This window comes from Sesamum indicum, linkage group LG8 (genome assembly GCF_000512975.1).
Source record: "Sesamum indicum cultivar Zhongzhi No. 13 linkage group LG8, S_indicum_v1.0, whole genome shotgun sequence".
NCBI lineage: Eukaryota > Viridiplantae > Streptophyta > Magnoliopsida > Lamiales > Pedaliaceae > Sesamum > Sesamum indicum.
In genome coordinates, this window is record NC_026152.1 from 12,330,247 (window position 1) to 12,351,707 (window position 21,461).

At 30.6% G+C, this 21,461-nt stretch overlaps 4 protein-coding genes across 5 annotated transcripts in view; 3 read left to right on the forward strand and 1 right to left on the reverse strand.

The window, feature by feature from the left end:
• On the forward strand, positions 4,194-5,627 carry LOC105168673 (UPF0481 protein At3g47200-like). The gene is made up of 2 exons (XM_020696366.1): positions 4,194-4,779; positions 4,870-5,627. Exons 1-2 carry the CDS (start codon positions 4,219-4,221, stop codon positions 5,482-5,484), a joined length of 1,176 nt encoding a protein of 391 aa, XP_020552025.1. The 5' UTR covers positions 4,194-4,218; the 3' UTR covers positions 5,485-5,627.
• On the forward strand, positions 8,829-10,481 carry LOC105168377 (UPF0481 protein At3g47200-like). Its single transcript, XM_011088438.2, has 2 exons — positions 8,829-9,485; positions 9,582-10,481. The coding sequence occupies exons 1-2, from the start codon at positions 8,925-8,927 to the stop codon at positions 10,317-10,319; spliced, it is 1,299 nt and encodes a 432-aa protein (XP_011086740.1). The 5' UTR covers positions 8,829-8,924; the 3' UTR covers positions 10,320-10,481.
• On the reverse strand, positions 10,776-13,996 carry LOC105168378 (protein Iojap-related, mitochondrial). Of its 2 annotated transcripts, XM_011088439.2 has the most exons (4): positions 13,598-13,987; positions 12,610-12,697; positions 11,367-11,464; positions 10,776-11,196 (listed from the first exon to the last, which is right to left on the reverse strand). In XM_011088439.2, exons 1-4 carry the CDS (start codon positions 13,919-13,921, stop codon positions 11,125-11,127), a joined length of 582 nt encoding a protein of 193 aa, XP_011086741.1. In that variant the 5' UTR covers positions 13,922-13,987; the 3' UTR covers positions 10,776-11,124. The 2 variants fall into 2 exon arrangements, with proteins under 2 accessions (XP_011086741.1, XP_020552062.1); XM_020696403.1 differs by lacking the exons at positions 10,776-11,196; positions 11,367-11,464; positions 12,610-12,697 and adding an exon at positions 12,740-12,915 and having other exon boundaries at positions 13,594-13,996.
• LOC105168379 overlaps positions 20,277-21,461 on the forward strand; it is a gene marked incomplete in the record, with an annotated part of 9,557 nt that continues 8,372 nt past the window's right edge. Inside the window, 2 exon segments of the mRNA XM_020695871.1 lie at positions 20,277-21,288; positions 21,437-21,455. Coding sequence (XP_020551530.1) covers positions 21,093-21,288; positions 21,437-21,455 — 215 coding nt within the window.

Genomic DNA, 21,461 nt, shown 5'->3' on the forward strand with positions numbered 1-21,461 from the left:
CTGCCATTCTGGTGAATATTGCGGGGCGGAGAAGGAAACGAGCAGAACCGAGAGTCGCCACTGAGGAATAAACACAAATACAAAGAGGGGTTTAGTTATATACAAAAAATACAGGTGAGAAGTATAGGTACAACAGTCTGAGTAAAGAGGCTATAGAGCTTTGTAAATTCCGCAGTGTTTGGCGATTAGCACAAGGTTTTGTTTGGTCGTGTGGTTGGGAATTTGGGACAATTATCATTTTGATCCCCATACTTAACCACTTATTTGTTTTGATCCCTAAATTTTTAGATTTGATAATATTAGTCCTTAAACTGATACTTTTTAAAAATTTTGATCCCTCCCATTAAGATTTGATATGTGAATTGACACAGAAATGAGTGCACGTGAAGAAAAAATGATAGGAAAAAGTTAAAAAGAATTAAGATTTTAGTTCCTAAACTTAACCACTTATTATGTTTTGGTCCTCAAATCATTGAGTTTGACAATATTAGTCCTCAATCTAATCATTTTTTTAACAATTTGTGCTTCATCCTCTCTTTTTTTTTTTTTTTTCAACTTTCATTCTTTCCCGAAAGGATTTCTAGCTCGATTTCCACTTGATCTTCTCAAATTCACTGATAGTTTTTTATTATTCACTAAATTAAATTAATTTTTCTCATTTTTCTTGAAAATCGAGTTATTTTATGCCCAAAGTGTAGAACCCTCAAACACTAATCATGATTTGAACAAGTGTTACTCGGATTAAAAAATCATATTTGCAGTGCATTTTTCTTTAGGACTTTTGGTTACTAAAGCGGAAACGACTAAGAAAATTACTCTATAAAATAGGAAAAACGAAGATATGTATATCTTATAATTGTGGCAAAGTTTATTCTTTTCTCCTTTTTCTTGACCGAAATTTATGCGGGTTTTTTATTTTTCATCCGGTTTGAGGCAAGGCATACAAGATGAGATTGAAGGATCCATTTCAACAAGAAAAAGACTCACATGTACCAGCCTTAGTTTGGACATATCATATTATTTTTCATAGGGGTGGCAACAAATCGAACTCGATCATTTTTATCGAGCTCGAGCTCGAACTCGATTCTGTAATTTCGAGCTCGAGCTCCTATATGCTGAGCTCAAGCTCAATCTGACGAGCTCGAACTGAATTTTTTTTAATTTATTATTATTATTATTAAATTATGGAAATTACCAATTTTTTATATAAATTTATAAGTAATAAAATAGATTGTATAATGTATACTATATTATAAATATACCAAAATATAGTATAAAATTCTAATTAATTGTATAAATATAAACTACTGAATAGTTTAGTAGTAATATAATTAGTAAAATATACAAAAAAAAATCATATTCAACAGTTTAAAGTTATAGAAAAGTATCAATTATCTGAAATAATACAATTGAAATACATAAAAATATTTTATAGTTGAGATTAATATATATTCACAATCTGCAGTAAATCTATATATTTATAAATGTTAGTATTACATTGATGTAATTATCATTTTACATTATTAAACAACATGGGTTAATCAGACCGTTAGATATGATCAAACTTACAGAAAAATACACTTGGTAAAGTTTTAGACTTATTGGATATACGGATGTCAAGATATCATAATCGGAACATAAGAATAATCATTCAAGTCGGTGTATCGTAAAATCATGCCATGTGATTTTAAATCAAACCATTTATATGATCTAATGGACACGGTCTTATATATATTTAAATATGGTGTGAATCGGGTGCCCAAATTTTAAGATATCGTAATTATTGATTAAATTTTTTGATCTCATTATGTATATAATAAAATAATAATTAAAATTGTTCAACCATCACTATTATTATCATTATCATTATTTTTAGATTAATTCGTAAAAATCACTAAATTTTGACATAAATTTATAAATAATAAAATATATTGCATAATGCATAGTATAATCTTCATATAAATATAAAACTCAAAAATAGATAAAAAATCATAAGTGTATTACTCGTCAATTTAAAAAAAGTATAATGTAATACAAATATCAACTTAAAAAAAGTATAATGTAATACAAATATATATTAAAATATAACATAAAGTTTATATATGTCATATTAAATAATAATTTAATTACAAAAAATATTATAATTTACTAAGTTGTTGATTAAATTTATTTTTGCATAAAAATTAAATGTATAAATAAAAGTACCATAATTTATTATTATCCAAAATAAAATATATGATATTGATTAATAATTATAATATATGATCAATTTAGATTATAAAATTAATCAAATATTAAATATATAAAAAATCTGAAAATAAAAATATATATAAAAAAATAGAAAACAGAAACAATTGAGCTCGGGCTCGACTCATCTGCCACCCCTAGTTCGAATTGTGGTTTTATTTAATAAACTTTATCACTTATTACTTGAAAAAAAATAAGATTTTTACTTGAATGCGTTTCAAATAAATTTTAATAAATGACAATTTTATTTATTTATTTAATGGAAAATTATTATTCTGCAAAAAAGTTATTAAGAAAAGAATTAATAAAGTAGTTGTTACACACATAATATTATAATAATACACACAACTCAACCCACCTCCAAACAAAAATCTAAATATATATATAAAAGGGTGATGACTCAAAAAATAAAATCAAACATGCCACGCTTATTTTATATTATATCTAAAAAAAATTCAAATATACACAATATTTTCAAAATATATCTACTTATTTTTATTTTTTCTACAAACTAAAATAAAATACGTTGAAAATAACTCCAAACACTATGAGAATATTAATATATTTTTTTCTCTCTGTCATTTCCTTTCGTGTTTCACATGACATTTTCTCCAATCTCTCTCACTTTTTTGCTTTTGTTCTCTCTCTCTCTCTCTCCCTCAATTTTTTCACTTTCGCTTTCTCTCTCTTCTCTCACTCAAATCTATTACTTTTGCTTTCTCACCTCTCCTCTCTCTCTCTCTCGAAAATCAATTATCTAATAATTACCACTTTTTCTAAAACTAATTATTCGAAAATCAATTATCTAAATTTCAGCATAACAAAGATAATTCACTATAAATGACACGGGCTGGTGATGTATGAATATAGAAAAATTCTAGTCCGGATACAATTCCGTCAAACCTAAACTAATTATATGATAAGTGTAGTATATTTGTCGTTTGATTAGTGTACAGTTTAAAAAAAAGTGATCAATCACATAGTAAATGCGGTACACTTATTTTATGATTCGTTTGGTTCAATTAAATCTAATTCAGATAAGAATTTTCTATTAATATGATTGTAGTTTCAAATCCAGCAGTAGCACTAAGAAACTTATCATCATCTTAAGAGAGGGATGTGGAATCATAAGCATGACCAATTATGTTTTCGGATGGAATTTTTTATGGTAATTTCATATTTGTATTTTTTATTTCGTTTCACATATACATACCACGTGTGTAGATAAAACTAATGATGTAACATTTACATACATAACACGTATATATAAAACAGAATAGAAGACACAACATGAATTGCAATAGAAAATCAAATCCGGTCTTCAGCAGGCAATAGCATGCAACATCTAGTTCAAGAACAAGCAAGGTATAGAATCTGCTAGCGGGGCAAGTTGAAGCTTTATTATTAGGGTAAATTACAATCAACTCCCCTAAAATTTTACATAATTATAAATAATTTCTCATTGTTTGAAAAATTATAAATACCCCCTAGTTTTAACCTCCACCAACAAGTCCATTCTGTTAGGTTTTCATCAAATTTTTGTGATAAGCTAACCAAAACTCCCTTTTAAATAATAAATTATAATTTTATATGTATTTATAACTTTTTTAAATATTTTTATGAACTAATATTCCTTTTAAATTATTTATTTTACCCACCTTCAATTTTTTTTTTCACATTTTTCAAATATATTTTTTTATTTTTTAAAAAAAAATTCAACTAAAGATAAAATAGTAATGTTCACTTCATCATCTAGAAACTACATAATTACTTTCCATTTGAGGGGTATTTGTAATTTTTCAAACAATAAAGGGTATTCATATACAATTATGACATATCTCAGAGGAGGCAGTTGTAATTTACAATTATTATTATTGTTATTATTATTATAATTATTATTATTATATATATCTTCCTTTACCACTTACCAGCACTTGGTGAACCAATTAAGAAATCAGGTAGAGAACAGAAATGGAGGATTGGGTCGTTAGAGTTAATGAAGAGCTTGGCAAAATGGAGGCAATCCCGCTAGAAGAGCAGAAGTGGAGAAGACAATCTATCTACATGCTACCGGCTCATGTGACTGACCTAGACAAGGAGGCCTACAAGCCTCGAGTAGTATCCCTTGGTCCTTACCACCACAATTTGCAGCACTTGGAACCGATGGAGGAGCACAAGCAACGAGCGTTCCTTCACTTCATGAGGAGGTCAGGTGTTGCGCTCCAACACTATGCAAACGCTCTGGAGGAAGTGGTGCAAGATTTGAAAGACCAGTATGATCAACTCAAACCCATGTGGTTAGAGGACACCAGCAGCTTCTTGAAGTTGATGATTGTTGATGGCTGTTTCATTCTTGAAATATTGCGGAGACCTACTACGTTCAAGGATTATGCTCCCAATGATCCTATATTCAGTAACCACGGAATGCTCTATATTCTGCCCTTTCTTAGATGGGACATGCTGTTGCTTGAGAATCAGGTGCCCCTCCTGGTCCTCACCAAGCTCATTGAGGTTGAGAAAGGAGCTCCTCAGGTTAGTCGGTTCCGTATCTGTGCATTTACCTTTTCTGATTTCCTGATTTATTTGTACATATCCAAATGCTACTTCCTTTGTATCCTTCAGCCAGATGAATATTTGAATAAGCTTGTTCTCAACTTCTTTCACTCTGGTGGACATGCTTGGCAAGTTGGCAGATGCCTGCACATATTAGATATATACCGGAAGAGCCTTGTTACGGCACCCAGGATCAGGCAACGTCGCCGGAGGCATCCAATACACTGGAATAATACAGCTGAAACAACATTTCCCTCAGCCTCGGAGCTTCTCGACACAGGCATTAGGCTTAACAGGAGTAAAACACATAGCCTCAGGGACATCTCATTCCATCAAAACACCCTTAGGCTTCCGGAGATTATTGTGGACACTACAACCAAATCAATACTTCTCAATCTAATAGCCTTTGAACGATTTCATGTAGGTGCTGGCAATGAGGTTAGCTCATACATGTTTTTCTTGACCAGCCTCATCAAAGGTTCCCAAGACGTTAGCCTGCTAAGTTCATGTGGCATCATCAGGAATAACCTCGGTAATGATGAAGATGTTGCTGAAATTTTCAACTTGCTCGGAAGGGATATTATTGTTGATCCTGAAAACAGTTTAATTAGACAGAGTGTACAGGGTGGTTTGTCAAATGGTGAGAAACCGCTTCAGAAAGAGACTGTACCAGTGGCGAGCTGAACTAGTCCGTACTTATTTCAGAAGTCCCTGGGCTGCTATTTCTGTCGTTGCTGCAATCCTCCTTTTCATCCTTACAATGATTCAGACCATATATTCTTTTTTGAGTTACATTCATAAAAAATAACTGTTATCACCATCTTATAGAAACACTTGCCAACAGAAAAACTGATTCATGTAATCATATTTGTAACAGAAGTAGACAACAACATGGGTTTCCTTCATTGTATTGACAAAATTTTCCAGGTTGCCATAATGTATCTAAAGGTACATTATGCTACTGGAGGAAGCAAACAGTGAACCTTTGCAATTTAGCAATCCTCAGCTACACAATGGGTCACAATTTCAAATGTCAACTAGAGAAAACACTGAACAAATCCTCGCGAGCTCCGCAACATTTACTGAAATAATGCAATTGAAATACATAAAAATATCTTATAATTTTGAAATTAATATATTTTCACAATCTGCAGTAAATTTATATATTTATAAATGTTAGTATTACATTAATGTAATTATCATCTTACATTGTTAAACAACATGGGTTAATCGAACCATCAAAATTCAGTCAAACCGTTATATATGATCAAACTTACAGAAAAATACACTTGGTAAAGTTTTAAACTTAATGGATATACGGATGTCAAGATATCATACTCGAAACATAAGAATAATCATTCAAGTCGGTGTATCGTAAAATCAGGTCATGTGGTTTGAAATCAAACCATTTATATGATCTAATGACCCGGTCTTATATATTTTTAAATTTGGTGTAAATCGGGTGCTCAAATTTTAAGATATCGTAATTGTTGATTAAATTTTTTGATCTCATTATATACATAATAAAATAATAATTAAAATTGTTCAACCATCACTATTATTATCATTATTTTTATTTTTAGATTAATTCATAGGAATCACTAAATTTTGACATAAATTTATAAATAATAAAATATATTGCATAACGCATAATGTATCCTGATGTAAATATAAAACTAAAAAATAGATAAAAAAATTATAAGTGTATTACTTGTCAATTTAAAAAAAAAGTATAACGTAATACAAATATATATTAAAATATAATATAAAGTTTATATATATGTGTCATATTAAATAATAATTTTAATTACAAAAAAATATCATAATTTACTAAATTGTTGGTTAAATTTATTTTTGTATAAAGATTAAATGTATAAATAAAAGTACCATAATTTATTATTATCTAAAATAAAATGTATGATATTGATTAATAATTATAATATATGGTCGATTTTGATTATAAAATTAATCAAATACTAGATATAAAATTAAATATATAAAAAATCTAAAAATAAAAATATATATTTAAAAATAGAAAATAGAAACAATTGAGCTCGAGCTCGAGTCGAGCTCAGCTTCGCGAGCCGGCTTGACTCATCTGCCACCTCTAGTTCAGATTGTGGTTTTATTTAATAAATTTTATCGCTTTTTACTTGAAAAAAAAAAGATTTTTACTTTAATGCGTTTCAATTAAATTTTAATAAATGACAATTTTATTCATTTATTTAATGGAAAATTAATATTCTGCAAAGAAGTTATTAAGAAAAAAAATTAATAAATTAATCGTTTACACACATAATATTATAATAATACACACAACTCAACCCACCTACAAATAAATTATATATACAAAAATCTAAATATTAAAGGGGATATGATTTAACAACGAATAATGAATTTTACCTTTTAAAAAATAAAATCAAACATGCAATACTTATTTTATATTATCTCTAAAAATAAATTTAAATATATACAGTATTTTCAAAATATATCTATTATTTTTATTTTTTTCTTTTTATCTCTATAAAATAAAATAAGATAGGCTGAAAATAACTCCAAACACTGTGATAATATTAATATACTTTTTTCTCTATGTCATTTCCTTTCATGTTTCATATGATCTTTTTTGCTTTTGTCCTCTCCCTCTCTCTCTCTCTAATTTTACTTTTGCTTTATCTCTCTTATTCCTTTTTCTTGATTATCGATTGTTGTTTGGGACAAAATGGACTCTTTCTATATTCTCTTAACTTCCAACAGGTGAGTTTTTGTTACTTTTTTGGGATTAAATCCATATTTGTATAAAAGCTACAGTTTTGAAGTTTTTAATCCCACCCCAATATTTTTCACTTAATTACTATCCTTTAAAAAGGTAATTAATTTTATAAATTTGACTACAATCTACATTTGCATAATCAACGAAAAAATTGTAGATCCGAATCCCACATTCACTTTTTTCTAAAACTAATTATTCAAAAATTAATTATCTAATAATTAATTATGCAAAGTAGAGCCAAACTAAACTTCAGCATAACAAAGATAGTTCAATATAAATGACACAGGCTCGTGACGTATGAATATAGGAAAATTCTAATTCGAACTCGATTCGATCAAATCTAAACTAATTATATGATAAATATGGTATACTTATCGTTTGATTAGTATACAGTTTAAAAAAAGTGACTAATCACATAACAAATACATTACATTTACTCAATGATTCATTTGGTTATATCGAATCTAATCCAGATAAGAATTTCCATGAATATGGTTGTAGTTGCAGATGCAACAGTAGCACCAACAAACTTCCCATCATCTTAAGAGAGGAATGTGGAATCATAAGCATGACCAATGATGTTGTCGGATTGGATTTTCTATTGCAATTCGTATTGTATCTGTCATTTCTCATTTCACATATACACACTAAGTGCATAAATAAAATTGGTGATGTATCTTTTATATACGTGACATGTATATGTAAAATAGAATAGAAGATGCAACATAAATTGCAATAGAAAACTAAATCCAATCTTGAGCTGGCAATAGCATGCAACATCTAGTTCAAGAACAAGCAAGGTATAGAATCTGCTAGAGGGGCAGGTTTAAGCTTTATTATTAGGGTAAATTAGAACCATCTCCCTTAATATTTGATAATTACAAATAACTCCTCGATGTTTGAAAAATTACAAATACTCTCCTAATTTTAATGACCATCTAACAATAAGCCCATTCTATCATGTTTTCATCAAATTTTTGTGGTGAATTGTTTAAATAATAAATAATAATTTTATAAATATTTATAACTTTTTCAATGAATTAATATTCCTTCTAAATTATTTATTTTTTACCCACCTTCAAAATTTTTTATATATTTCAAATATTTTTATTTTTTTAAAAAAAAATTCAACAAAAGTAAAATAATAATGTTCATTTCACTATCTACGGGCTACATAATTATTTTCATTTAAGGGGGGTATTTGTAATTTTTTCAACAATGTGAGGTATTCATATATAATTATGCCAAACCTCAAGGGACGCAGTTGTAATTTACACTAATTATTATATATATAGCTTCCTTTACCACTTACCAGCACTTGGTGAACCAAGAAACCAGGTAGAGAACAGAAATGGAGGATTGGATCGTTAGAGTTAATGAAGAGCTTGGCAAATTGCTGGCAGTCCCGGAAGAAGTGGAGAAGTGGAGAAAACAATCTATCTACATGCTACCGGCTCATGTGACTGACCTAGACAAGAAGGCATACAAGCCTCAAGTAGTATCCCTTGGTCCTTACCACCACAATTTGCAGCACTTGGAACCGATGGAGGAGCACAAGCATCGAGCGTTCCTTCACTTCATGATGAGGTCAGGTGTTGCGCTCGAACGCTATGCAAACGCTCTGGGCGAAGTGGTGCAAGATTTGAAAGACCAGTATGATCAACTCGAACCCATGTGGTTAGAGGACACCAGCAGCTTCTTGAAGTTGATGATTGTTGATGGCTGTTTCATTCTTGAAATATTGCGGAGACCTACTACGTTCGTGGATTATGCTCCCAATGATCCTATATTCAGTAACCACGGAATGCTCTACATTCTCCCCTTTCTTAGATGGGACATGCTGTTGCTTGAGAATCAGGTGCCCCTCCTGGTCCTCACCAAGCTCGTTGAGGTTGAGAAAGGAGCTCCTCAGGTTAGTTGGTTCCGTCTCTGTGCATTTACCCTTTCTGATTTCCTGATTTATTTGTACATATCCAAATACTTCCTTTTATCTGTTTGTATCCTTCAGCCAGATGACTATTTGAATAAGCTTGTTCTCAAGTTCTTTCACTCTGGTGGACATGCTTGGCAAGTTGGCAGATGCCTGCACATATTAGATATATACCGGAAGAGCCTTCTTACGGCACCCAGGATCAGGCAACGTCGCCTGAGGCAACGAGGATACTGGCATGATACAGCTGAAATAACAAGATTTCCTTCAGCCTCGGAGCTTCTCGACACAGGCATTAGGCTTAACAGGAGTAAAACACGTAGCCTCAGGGACATCTCTTTCCATCAAAACACCCTTAGGCTTCCGGAGATTATTGTGGACACTACAACCAAATCAATACTTCTCAATCTAATAGCCTTTGAACGATTTCATGTAGGTGCTGGCAATGAGGTTAGCTCGTACATGTTTTTCTTGACCAGCCTCATCAAAGGTTCCCAAGACGTTAGCCTGCTACGTTCATGTGGCATCATCATCAATAACCTCAGTAATGATGAAGATGTTGCTGAAATGTTCAACTTGCTCGGAAGGGACGTTATTATTGATCCTGAAAGCAGTTTAGACACTGTGTACAGGGTGGTTAGTCAAAGGCTGAGAAACCGCTTTAGAAAGAGACTGCACCAGTGGCGAGCTGAACTAGTCCGTACTTATTTCAGAAGTCCCTGGGTTGCTATTTCTGTCGTTGCTGCAATCCTCCTTTTCACCCTTACAATAATTCAGACAATATATTCTGTTTTGAGTTACATTCATAAAAATTAACTGTTATCATCATCTTATAGAAACACTTGCCAACAGAATAACTGATCCATGTAATCATGAAATGTGTGCTAGTTACATGCATCCACCTGCAGCTGCATGTTAGATAGGTTTCCATGGAATTTTGTCAGTGCTGTAGAGTATCGTTCAGTGCTATTTCTGAATTTGCCTAATGTTTCTCACTGCGAGAAACGTTTAGTTCAGAATACCAACAAACAGCTATACAGGAACCTGTTTAATCCATGAATTATGAAGGAAATCATGCCTATGATGATCCTATACGCCTTTCTTTGACAGGTAAAATCACAAGCTGCTAGTATTTTAAAACGATCGTGATTGTTTCAACATTTAGATACACTACTCTCTCTAGTTAAACATGATACTCAAACTATAACTCAAGCTAATTTTTCCAATGGCCTAACAAATTAAAGTATTAAAAGTAAAGAAAGCCCCTTCACGTTCACCACGTAATTATTCGGTTATTTAAGAAAAGTTGTACTTGTAAGGACATTTGTTATCAACCTGACAAGAACAGTTTTTAGAGTTTGCAGACCATACAGGGGAGAAGGTGTTGACTATTTATTTCAAGTCTGTTGTAACAGAAGTAGACAACATGGGTTTCCTTCATCGCTGACAAAATTTTCCAGGGTGCCAGAGGAAGCAAACAGTGAACGTTTGCAATTCAGCAATCCTCAGCTACACAATGGGTCACAATTTCAAACGTCAACTACAGAAAACACTGAACAAATCCTCGCAAGCTCTGCACCATTTACTGGAGTGAAGATGGCTTTGTTTACTGAGGCCTAGACTATGCATGTGCTTGTGAAGGTTTCTTGGAGTTATTCTTCCGACGAATCTTAACAAATGCTTGCTCCAAATCCTGCATATATGTCAGATAGTGCACATTCAATGATGGGCACCTCAAGTAGCATTAAGAAGCTGACTCTCAAAGTTTGAATTTTCAAATGCCAGACCTTTTTTATACAGGAAGGATTAATATTCTGTGCTTCTCTTGCTTTTTAATATTAGAAATGTTAACAGGTAGTTTACCTGAGTGCGTTCTATGTTTGATATGTTTGTGGTCCAAAGACCCTCAAAGTTGTAATAAGCTCTTGCCTTCTCATCAACCGCGTGCACAATCAGCGTACCTGTCATGAGACTTGACTTTCAGTTTCTGCCAAAGGTTCCCTGTGTGATGCTTATGGTGAAGAATATTATATTATAGACTAAGGTGCCTACATATCCTTATTCAGAAGTATCCCTTTCAAATGATATATTTGCGACCTATCTTGTTCTTTATTCATTCATTTTTATCCATACTATTGAGTTCCAAAAGCAAGGATGTAGTGAAATGAACACAATAGCCAAAGGAGCACTACCGGTAGATACATAACCACTATTTCAGAGATCACCAAATGTATTTTGTTATGCATTCTCTTCTTTAAGCCCCTTTAATGTCTTTTAACGCTTACACCGAGAAGCATCAAAGAACTTAGAAAATGCACGAGATTGTGTTGAAACGGTATAATTTCCCCTACTTCTCTATCAATATGTCTTGGCTAATGCATATGGTGTTGACCACAATCTTTCAAGTTCTACTTGCTACCACAGAAAGAAGCTACAGTCAAAGCAAAGGACTTTGAGACCTTCAACTCATCAAAGAAAGTAATCTTCTCTTTTCCTTTTATGTTGTGTGAATATATATTCAGTTCAACATGGGAGAGGCCATCCCAACTAGCTGGGTTGCGAATGAAAGAAAAAGAAAAATATTCAGAGCTCAGCTCATAATAGATCTGGCAAATGTGCAACCAAGGGCGAAAAATCCCATCATTTAGCTCCACTAATCGGCTTGTTTACACCCTTCCATTAAGCAATAACCAACTTCCTATTCCTGAAAAACATTTCAACTTCCATTCATGCCTCTTCCTTTTTGAACTCAAAAGATTTTCAGATAAAATTTAATCCATTCTTGTCCTTTTATCTCTGCAAGTCCTTCCAAGTTTCAAAATGTCTGAAATCCCCTTGGTGTGCTAAAACAATAAAATATTAGTTGAATGGAAATATTTTGCTTGTCACAAATCTTTTGAGCAAGTTCAAAGCGAGTATTCGATCGCTAAACACAAAAATAACACATTCAGGACCTCAAAATTATTTATGTTCTAAAGCTAAAAGAAGCAGCATTATTTGCAGAAATTATACAATCTTAAGTGCACTGATCCCAAAAAAAAAATGCTGACTGATTGTTTACAAGAGCAAAATAAAGACGATAAAGTTTAAAAGAGAAAAACTATACCAGAGTCAATGACAATCCACTTCCCTCCCTCTTGCCCTACCACAGAAGGCAGTAACATTCTCTTTGCTCCTTTCTGCTTTTGCTTAACCTGCTCATTTGAACCAAAAAAACATGTCAAATTCAAACTTACTGTCGTCCGTGCGAATCAATTCGCTAAAATAACAAGTATGCAGTGCCGAGCACAGCCTTTTTCTCTTCGATAAAGAATTAAAGAATAAACGAAGATCTTCACAGTAACTGATACCTGGAACCCCCAGGAACCAGAAAAAGACACATTATTAGAATTGAGGTTAATTGTCTTCCATTCTTGTTGGACAGTTGATCATGGAAAAACACCAATAGAATCAGCAGCCTTGACCCAAAATATTACTCGATAAATAAAAGGAAACCCTACAAAGTAGTCTAACAACAAGTTAGCTTAATATCTTGTACATTGCCTATTCATTTGTTCAATAAAGTTTGGTGTGTCAAACATGAGTGAGAAAACCAACATGTATGATGTCACAAGTGCTAATCTTGACTCCTTTTAGGTACAATATAACACTAGAATAATGAATTTCTAATACATACGCTACTAAATCATGCCATGATAAAAGACGAACATTTATTCAAAAAGGAAATTCTGTCATATGCCAAATAAATTTGAGCAAGCCTTTGCATAGCTAAGATTGTGTCTGAAACTAGAAATTGGGAATCGAAAAGAAGGGGGAAATATCCTTGCCGTTTCAAAGCAAAGTTTAACATCTGAAACACAATAACATCACAAATATCATTCTAAAGGTATAAACTACATTTTCGTTTACAAGATGTGAAATCAACATCTAAATCCATCTGCACGCCACCATCCAAAAAACTACAAATTGTTTCAATCTCTACCGCACAACCACGTACTTTCCTATTATCTGAGCAGATAGAAACCAATCTTTACAACACAATATCATTGATATCACAGATGCACGCACAAATTGAGCTAGGAAAACGAACCTGCCTTGTAAATTAGGGCTTGAGAGATGTTGCGCACGTGCCATGGAGATCTACCAGTGGCAATGACCATGTAATCCGTGAACTCACAGTCTTTGGGAGTTGGAATAACTCGCACATCATCAGCTCCGACGTCGTTCAGTATCTTCTCAACCTCCGCCAAGCTCAAAAGCTCTTTGCTTTTCCCGGTCTCGTTAATGCTAACTGCGGATGAGGTGAACACGCGAGCCAAAATCGACGACGAAGACGAAGACGCAAGAAGGGTTTTCCACTGGGGACTGATGGGTGAAGATGAAGAGGATAGAGCTCGGCTGCGTAAAGCTGACCACATGTTATCGCCGCCGCTCTCCGATCGCTGTTTGTAGGGGTTTTGCTATGATAGGGTCGAATGGTTGGATTGTTTTATAACGGGATTCGGATGGTCCAATAAACCATATTTGTATACGGGTCTGGGCTTGGATTATCTATTAGCGCTTGCAAGCGCTTAAAATAAGCAATTATCATATTATTGTTGAAAATAACCTGTTAAGATTATTTTTATTTTATAGTTTTTGTTTTTTAATTATTTAAATAAAAAAATTGTATTTTTAATCTCATAAAATATGGGTCAAGATTTTTATTTGTTTATTTTTTAGAATTTTTAAAATAATTTTAAATTTTTAATATATTTTGTTCTCTGTTTTACGAGATTTATGGAAGTCACAGTGTCGAGTTTTCAAAATTTTAGAACATTTTGAAATCACGTAAAGCATATGACTAAATATGACGAGTTTTTTAATTTTTAATAATTTTAAAAATTTCGTAAAGCAAATGCTAAAAATATTAAACCCTCTATTATATAAGACTTAATTTTATCTATTTAAATTAAGTTGATTTAAGTTAAAAATTATAAGGAGTTTCGTACCAATTTTCTACAACTTATTGATAAAATTACAAAGTATTAATTACATTTAAATCCTCTCTGAAAGTATGAAATTACGTTTTCCACCAAATAAGTTTTTTAAAATTACACTTATACCCCTTCGAAAATCCATTGTTTACACCAAAATCCTCTTTTGTTATAAATTTAGATGAAAAATACTGAAATTAGCAAAATCAATCGCATCAATTTCTATTTTTACCCCTTATATAACGTTTTCATGCAATAATTTTATACTTACGAATGAAACAATATAATGATATCAACCTCACCGCATATATATTATAAGATGAAATTTCATCTAAAAATTGTATTTTATAATAGGTACGTTTTGAAAAGATTTTTGGCATTAACTTCACTTCCTAAAAATGCAATAATCACATTTTGAAAAAAAAAAATCACTAAAACAATGTTTTTTTAAATTTATTTAAAATATCTTATTAACTCATACAAATTATAAAATATTAGATCTTATTTTTCTAAAAAAGTTCTTCAATTGTTTTATATAAAATAAAATAATGATGCTCAAAATATTAGTATATAAAAATTTTATAATTAATAGGTATTGACTAAACTTATTTAAAACATTTAAAAGATGTTTTATGGGCTTATAAAATATTGAATCTTATTTTAAAAATAACATTCTAAAGCAATTCGATAAAATAAAATATTAAAACTTTATAAGATGTTAGGACATTTGATATAACAACATATTTTTATTGATAAAATGATCGAAAAAACATGATATAAATAAAATAAGATAAGATTGACATTATTGACATGTTTTGTTTATAATATGTTTAAAATACTTTCATAAATATTAGATATTATGTTAACTTCATAATTTAACAAATAATCTTTTTTTTTTTACAAAAATAAAAATTTGACATGAAATTTAATACAAATGTAATCTAATATTGAATTTCCATACAATGTTAGACATCATGAGAATTTTTTGTTTTTCAGTTTCTCTCTGTTTACCAAATCATCGAATCGGGGATTATCATTGACGTTCTCTAAATTGCACAGCAATCCTTGTCTAATATAAAATTACAAGTATATTTCAAGAAAAGTGTTAGATTATTAGTGTAACGTACTCTCCAGCCCTATGTAAAATTAGAAGATGTATTTATAATTATAATTACAACATAAAAGGGTATAGTTGAAATTTTGCAAAGGGAAGTGAATATTTGTGTAATTAGAACCCTAGTTAGTATCAAGAAAACGGCCGCTGAAAAGTTAAATTGCATTGATACGACGACGTTTATATAATTGTGCTTATGAAAAAATATTTGATAAAAGTATAAGGGTAATTTACAACAGTCCCTTAAATTTTGGCATAATTGCGAATACCCCATTGTTGTTTGAAACTACAAATTCCCCCTAATGTTTGATGAAATTATGTAATCTTTAAATGGAGGTATAAAATTGTTAACTTTGTCATTACTGTATTTTTTATTTTTTTTAAACTAAAAACTTATAAAAAAATCAAACGGGATGGATGAAAAAAAAATTTAAATTATAAAAAAATATCCACTTAGTCTATAAAAAATATTTTTTAAGAAAATAAATAAAATTATATTTTTTAATTCACAAGGGCATTTTGATAAGTTCACCATAAAAATTGATAGAAATGTAACAGATTGGGCTAATTGTTAAGACAACCATTAAAATCAGGGGGCATTGATAACTTTTCAAACAACAAGGGAGTATTGATAATTTTTCAAATAACAAGGTGTATTCATAATTTTACCAAACTTTAAGAGGAGATCGTTGTAATTTAGCCAAAGTATAATGCAGAAGAAGGCCATCGCCACAATGCAGTAACCATCGTACAATCATCCAATTTATAATAATTAGACTTTATTTTTATATATGCGGATGAAAAAACATAAACATAAAAATAAAATGCATTAGACCAAAGCCTTAATATAGAAACGTTATAATCTATTAGACAATAATAATATAAATCCCTTTATTGTTTGAAAAATTGTAAATATATGTAAGCTTTGGATGAATGAATGAAATTGTCAACTTTGCTCTTATTATATTTTTTTATTTAAAAAAAATAAAACTTATAATAAATCGAACGGGGTGGATGAATTTTAAAAAAAATATATATTAAAAAACTATCTATTTAATCCATAAAAAATTAAAAAGTATTTTGGTCAGTTTAGCAAAAGAAATGGATGGAAACCTAACGGGCTAATTGTTAGATAACAGCTAAAATTAGGAAATATTGGTAAATTTTCAAACAATAAGGGGCGATTCATAATTATGCCAAATATCAGGAGATATCGTTGTAATTTACCCTTTAATTTAATTAATCAATCTAATTAATTATACAAATATCAATTTAAGATGCAATTTTATTTCATTCTTTTACATATTAATAGCAGTTAAGACTATTTTTAAGTATGTTATACAATAATAAGGGATAATAATCACACTCCCCCTTCAATCGAAATTCATCGAATTTACTAATATCAACAAAAAAAAAAAAACTATATTTACCCAAAATTAACTTATTATTAATTTATTGCAGGTCAAATAAACTTTTTATGATCAAATTATCCTTATACATATTCGCACATTAATGTATGTGAGGATGTATATTATATATCTTCATTGTTATAGTGGTACTTTAGTAAAAAAAAAAAAAAAAACTATTTAACTTGCAATAAATCAGTAATAAGTCAACCGAGGCTAAATATTAATTCTCGTTCACTTTTTTCTAAATATTAATAAATTCAATAAATTTTGACAAATGAAGTGACCTATTTGTTAGACAGAAACAAATATCGATATAATTTTTCAAAAACAGAGGATTTACATATAATTACACAAAACTTCATATCAAGGAAGTATAATTATCATAATAAAAATTTTCAAAAATTACAAGAAATTAAAACTTTGCAAATTGAAACTTAGCGATAAATGTTATGCGTTTCCGAAATATTAAATCGTAACGAGCAACAATTTATATGTCGGTCATAGTATTATTTAAAATTATTACAAACAGAAATTTGAAAAGTTTGTACTTATTTAAAATAATTGGTACTTAATTTTCAGCACAAGCAATGATTAATTAATGCTAATCAACATCTAATCAATGAAAGGGAAAGGCTACTGGTTTATCCCATTATGACCAAGAACTAATTCAACCATCACCAACCAATTAAAATGACTTGTTTTGTGTTAATCCCATTTCAGAAGAAAGCTATGACAATCTTGTCAAGTGTTCCTAGTTGTTGCTTGTGGTCCATTACACTTGTAACAAGGGGGTGGTTACACAATTCTCTTCTTAGGAATGAGGGAATTATACGTATAATTTATGTGGTTTAGAAAAATATATTTAGTATTTTTTATATTTGTTTCTATCTAATAAATAGATCATTCTATTAGTTAAAATTCACGAAATTTGCTGATGTTAGCGAAACTTTGAACGAAAACCACATATACATCCGAATGACTTATTATTGACTTATTGCAAGTCATACAAATATTTTATGATCAAACAGACTTCTTCGTCTTCGATCATTATTACGGATCAGGGCATGCCCCTGAAACTCTATATTGGTTACAAATACACTTATAAATCGCCCATCAGTCATAAATATGAACGGGAACATGCAAATACAATTGCTTATAAAGATATTCACGAATTACTCAATAGTATAGCTACCCATCGTATTGACAAATAAAATCGAAACAATAATGTTTTGAGAGAAAAATAACTCACGTTTTACCAATGAGTCGATGTGTGTCATTTATGGCTCCCACAATTTTTCAAAAAAACAAAGACAAAAAAAAAAGATAAAAAAAAGACCAATTCTCATGTCAATTTAGACCAAAAAATGAAGGGGGGGAAAAAAAAGGTTACTGTGACTTGAATCAAACATCACACTTGCTACAATAGAAAAGTATTTCCTAAGGCTATTGTTTGATGTAAGATAAATGGTCACAACAATTGACATTGATTATTCCCTTTTGTGAGCCCTTACACTGTTTTTTGATGATGATATTATATTGTAAAATGCATGGTTGGCTGGTGTAGGCCAAAATTATTATTAAGTATATGGAGTTGACATACTAGTATTTTCTTGAATTATATTCTTGCTCAATTTTTTTACTTATTAATAGTTGATTATTAAATTATTACTCAAAATTTAAATGAGTATCAAATTTCAGGTATTGATCTTCTCAAATTATTTTAACGTCCACAAGACAGGAAACCCTCTTTATAGAAATCATCTTTATCTTTTATATATTAAGAGACTGCGCGATCTGTGGTGCTTTAACCTCTGCGAATTATTTGGTTTCTCTACTGAGAACCCAATCCAACTAACATTATTGTTTCTCCGTTATTTTGTTCGTTTGCTGGTTGTTGTTTTTCTTTTTTGTCGGTGACTAACGAATTTGTTGTTGTTATTAAGTGGCTTCGTAATATACCCATTTCAGGACCTCGCGTATTATTTACTGCGCAAATTTTAATTGATAACAAAAGAATACGTCAAAATCCACGAGCTTTATGTTGTGATAATAACGCGCGTTTAGTTCAATAACAAAATTATAAATTTATATTAACTACAACAAGATAACGAATTTATTGATGATAGCTACCTTACTACAAATACTTTCAGCCAAGATGACAATATATTTAACAACTAGTCATTTTTAATTAAAATATCTGCTAATCTTATTATTTTTCTTAAATTTTATTTTCAATATATATTTAATTATAAAAAATAATATTTTGGAGTAGAGAGGAAATTTGAGTAAAAATTCAAACCATAATTGGAAACAAATCTTAGAAAGATTTGCATTTAATTCTCTATCATTGTAACATATGTTATGGTTCAACAAGAATTTTCCAAAACATTGAAGAGAATAATTGCAAAGATCCACATGAATTTTCCAAAAACAGTATAAATTATTGCATTATCATCTCAAACAATAATCTCATCAATTTCTAACCCTATTTGCTATTTATATATATCCAAAACATGAATTCCCATAAATATAAATTTATATCAAACCAAATAATTTCTATGTACTAATATTTATATATATATATATGTATCCGACGCGTGTATATATACGTGTCAGGGCATTCATTACATATAATATTTTAATTTGACTATTAGCAGTCGAAGTATATTTAATAAGTGTGCACAATTTAAAATTTTATTACATTAATTAATTATATGTAATAAAATGAATGACTAATTACAATTGGTAAATTGAAGTAGGTCAAAATTATATCTGCATGAATAGAAAATTATTAACATAATAAATTGGTTATTAATATGATTATTCGTGGAAAAAAATAAATTAGTTAGAGGGTATTTGAATCAATCAATCAATATTATGACAACAAAAAATAATTATTATAAGATTTCACCTTTAATAAATCGTATAAATAAGCTATACATCTGTATTAAATATTTTTTTTCCACTTAAAAAAAGGAAAAAATGAAAATTTTATAAAAAAAAAGAATGAAAAAGAAAAGAACAATAGACGTTTGTTAAGACTATATTTGAATTGATCCAGAAAGATTTGAATAAATAATTTTAAATAAATTCATATTAAAAAATTTAAATAATAAATTAAAAAATATAGTTTAAAATTAAAATTTAAAAATTTAGAATTTTTTGAATTAAAAATTATACAAACAAATGAATAATTTGTTATTTTTATCATTATATTATGAGAAAATAAAAAAAAGGGGGAAAGAAAATAGTTTTTCTTCCTTCCTTTGTTTTTCATTTTGTTTCACTGTGGTGCTGTGCTGGTGGTGGTGGTGTTGCCTCCTGCACATTTCGCTTTCTCACTTCACAATCCACCTCTCACGTGAACCATAATTGCACCCTTTCTTCAATCTTTTCCTTTTTCTTTGCCTTTAATTCTAGGGTTTTCTTCCATTTATGTTTGCATTGTTTGTGATTTTTTCTTTTCTTGTGCCTGATCTTGAATTTCGCTTGATCTACTCAACCACCCTGCAGATCCGCACAACTTCAGTGTTCATAACTTCAGAGCCTTTGAGGGTTTTGCAGTGAAGCTTTGTGCTTTGGAGGGGTAAGTGGAAATGACAAGTTAAGTGTGTGGTTGAGCTTGTTTTACACTTTGGAGCTGCTGAATTTTGTACTGCAGATAAAGGGGTTTTGTTTTCCGTGAGTTGTGGTGTGTGAATTCTGGCTGCTTTGGCCTTGGCATCTCGTTGTGGAAGTGGGTTTTAATTGGGGTTTGGAATTTTAAGAGGATTTTGGTGGGTTAAGGTGTGATTTCAGATGGGTTTTGGGCGGTGGAAGAGGATTTGATTGTAATTTGAGCCCGCCCTTTGTATCATGATATGGGTGCAGAATGTTTAAACAGAGCGCATTTTTTCTGTTCTTAGTGGAAATGTGAAGTGGGTTTTGATTCTTGAGAGCGGTGGAGGAGGAGGAGGGTTGGTTAATGTCTGAAGAAAAAAGCAAATGGACCGATATTTGTGATTTTCATGATGTGCAGTTCTAAATTTGGATTTTTGAGGGGATTTGATTAGAATTTGTTGGGTGAATTCAGTTGTGGGAGTTCTCAGATATGCCTCCATCACCTGCAATGAGAATTTCCCCTGGGAGGGAGCTGAGGGCAGAGAATCACAAGAGAGGGCGAAGTCTTGAGAGCGGGGTACTGTTACGAGAAAAGGATGATGATCTTGCTCTGTTCAACGAGGTGCAGAACAAAGAAAGGGACAATTTCTTGCTTAAGTCAAATGACGACTTCGATGACGTTTTCTGTAAATTCTTACCCTCCATAATCTACTTTCAGATTTGCCCTAGACATTGTTTTTGGCATTATTGAAGCATGTGGTGCATGTATTATATTTTTTCCTTTACGTAGTCGTACTGACAAATGTCGTTATCCGTCATTTATGGCATTGACAGCTACAAAATTAAAATACTTTTCTAA

Bases quoted from the DNA above. Each gene is read 5' to 3' on its own strand.
- LOC105168673 (XM_020696366.1), top strand. From the start codon at position 4,219: ATGGAGGATTGGGTCGTTAGAGTTAATGAAGAGCTTGGCAAAATGGAG. The intron at 4,780-4,869 runs GTTAGTCGGTTC...TGTATCCTTCAG, and splicing joins TTGAGAAAGGAGCTCCTCAG to CCAGATGAATATTTGAATAA.
- LOC105168377 (XM_011088438.2), top strand. From the start codon at position 8,925: ATGGAGGATTGGATCGTTAGAGTTAATGAAGAGCTTGGCAAATTGCTG. The intron at 9,486-9,581 runs GTTAGTTGGTTC...TGTATCCTTCAG, and splicing joins TTGAGAAAGGAGCTCCTCAG to CCAGATGACTATTTGAATAA.
- LOC105168378 (XM_011088439.2), bottom strand. From the start codon at position 13,921: ATGTGGTCAGCTTTACGCAGCCGAGCTCTATCCTCTTCATCTTCACCC. The intron at 12,698-13,597 runs GCAGGTTCGTTT...TCAAATGAGCAG, and splicing joins CTCAAGCCCTAATTTACAAG to GTTAAGCAAAAGCAGAAAGG. The intron at 11,197-11,366 runs GTAAACTACCTG...ACATATATGCAG, and splicing joins CAAACATAGAACGCACTCAG to GATTTGGAGCAAGCATTTGT.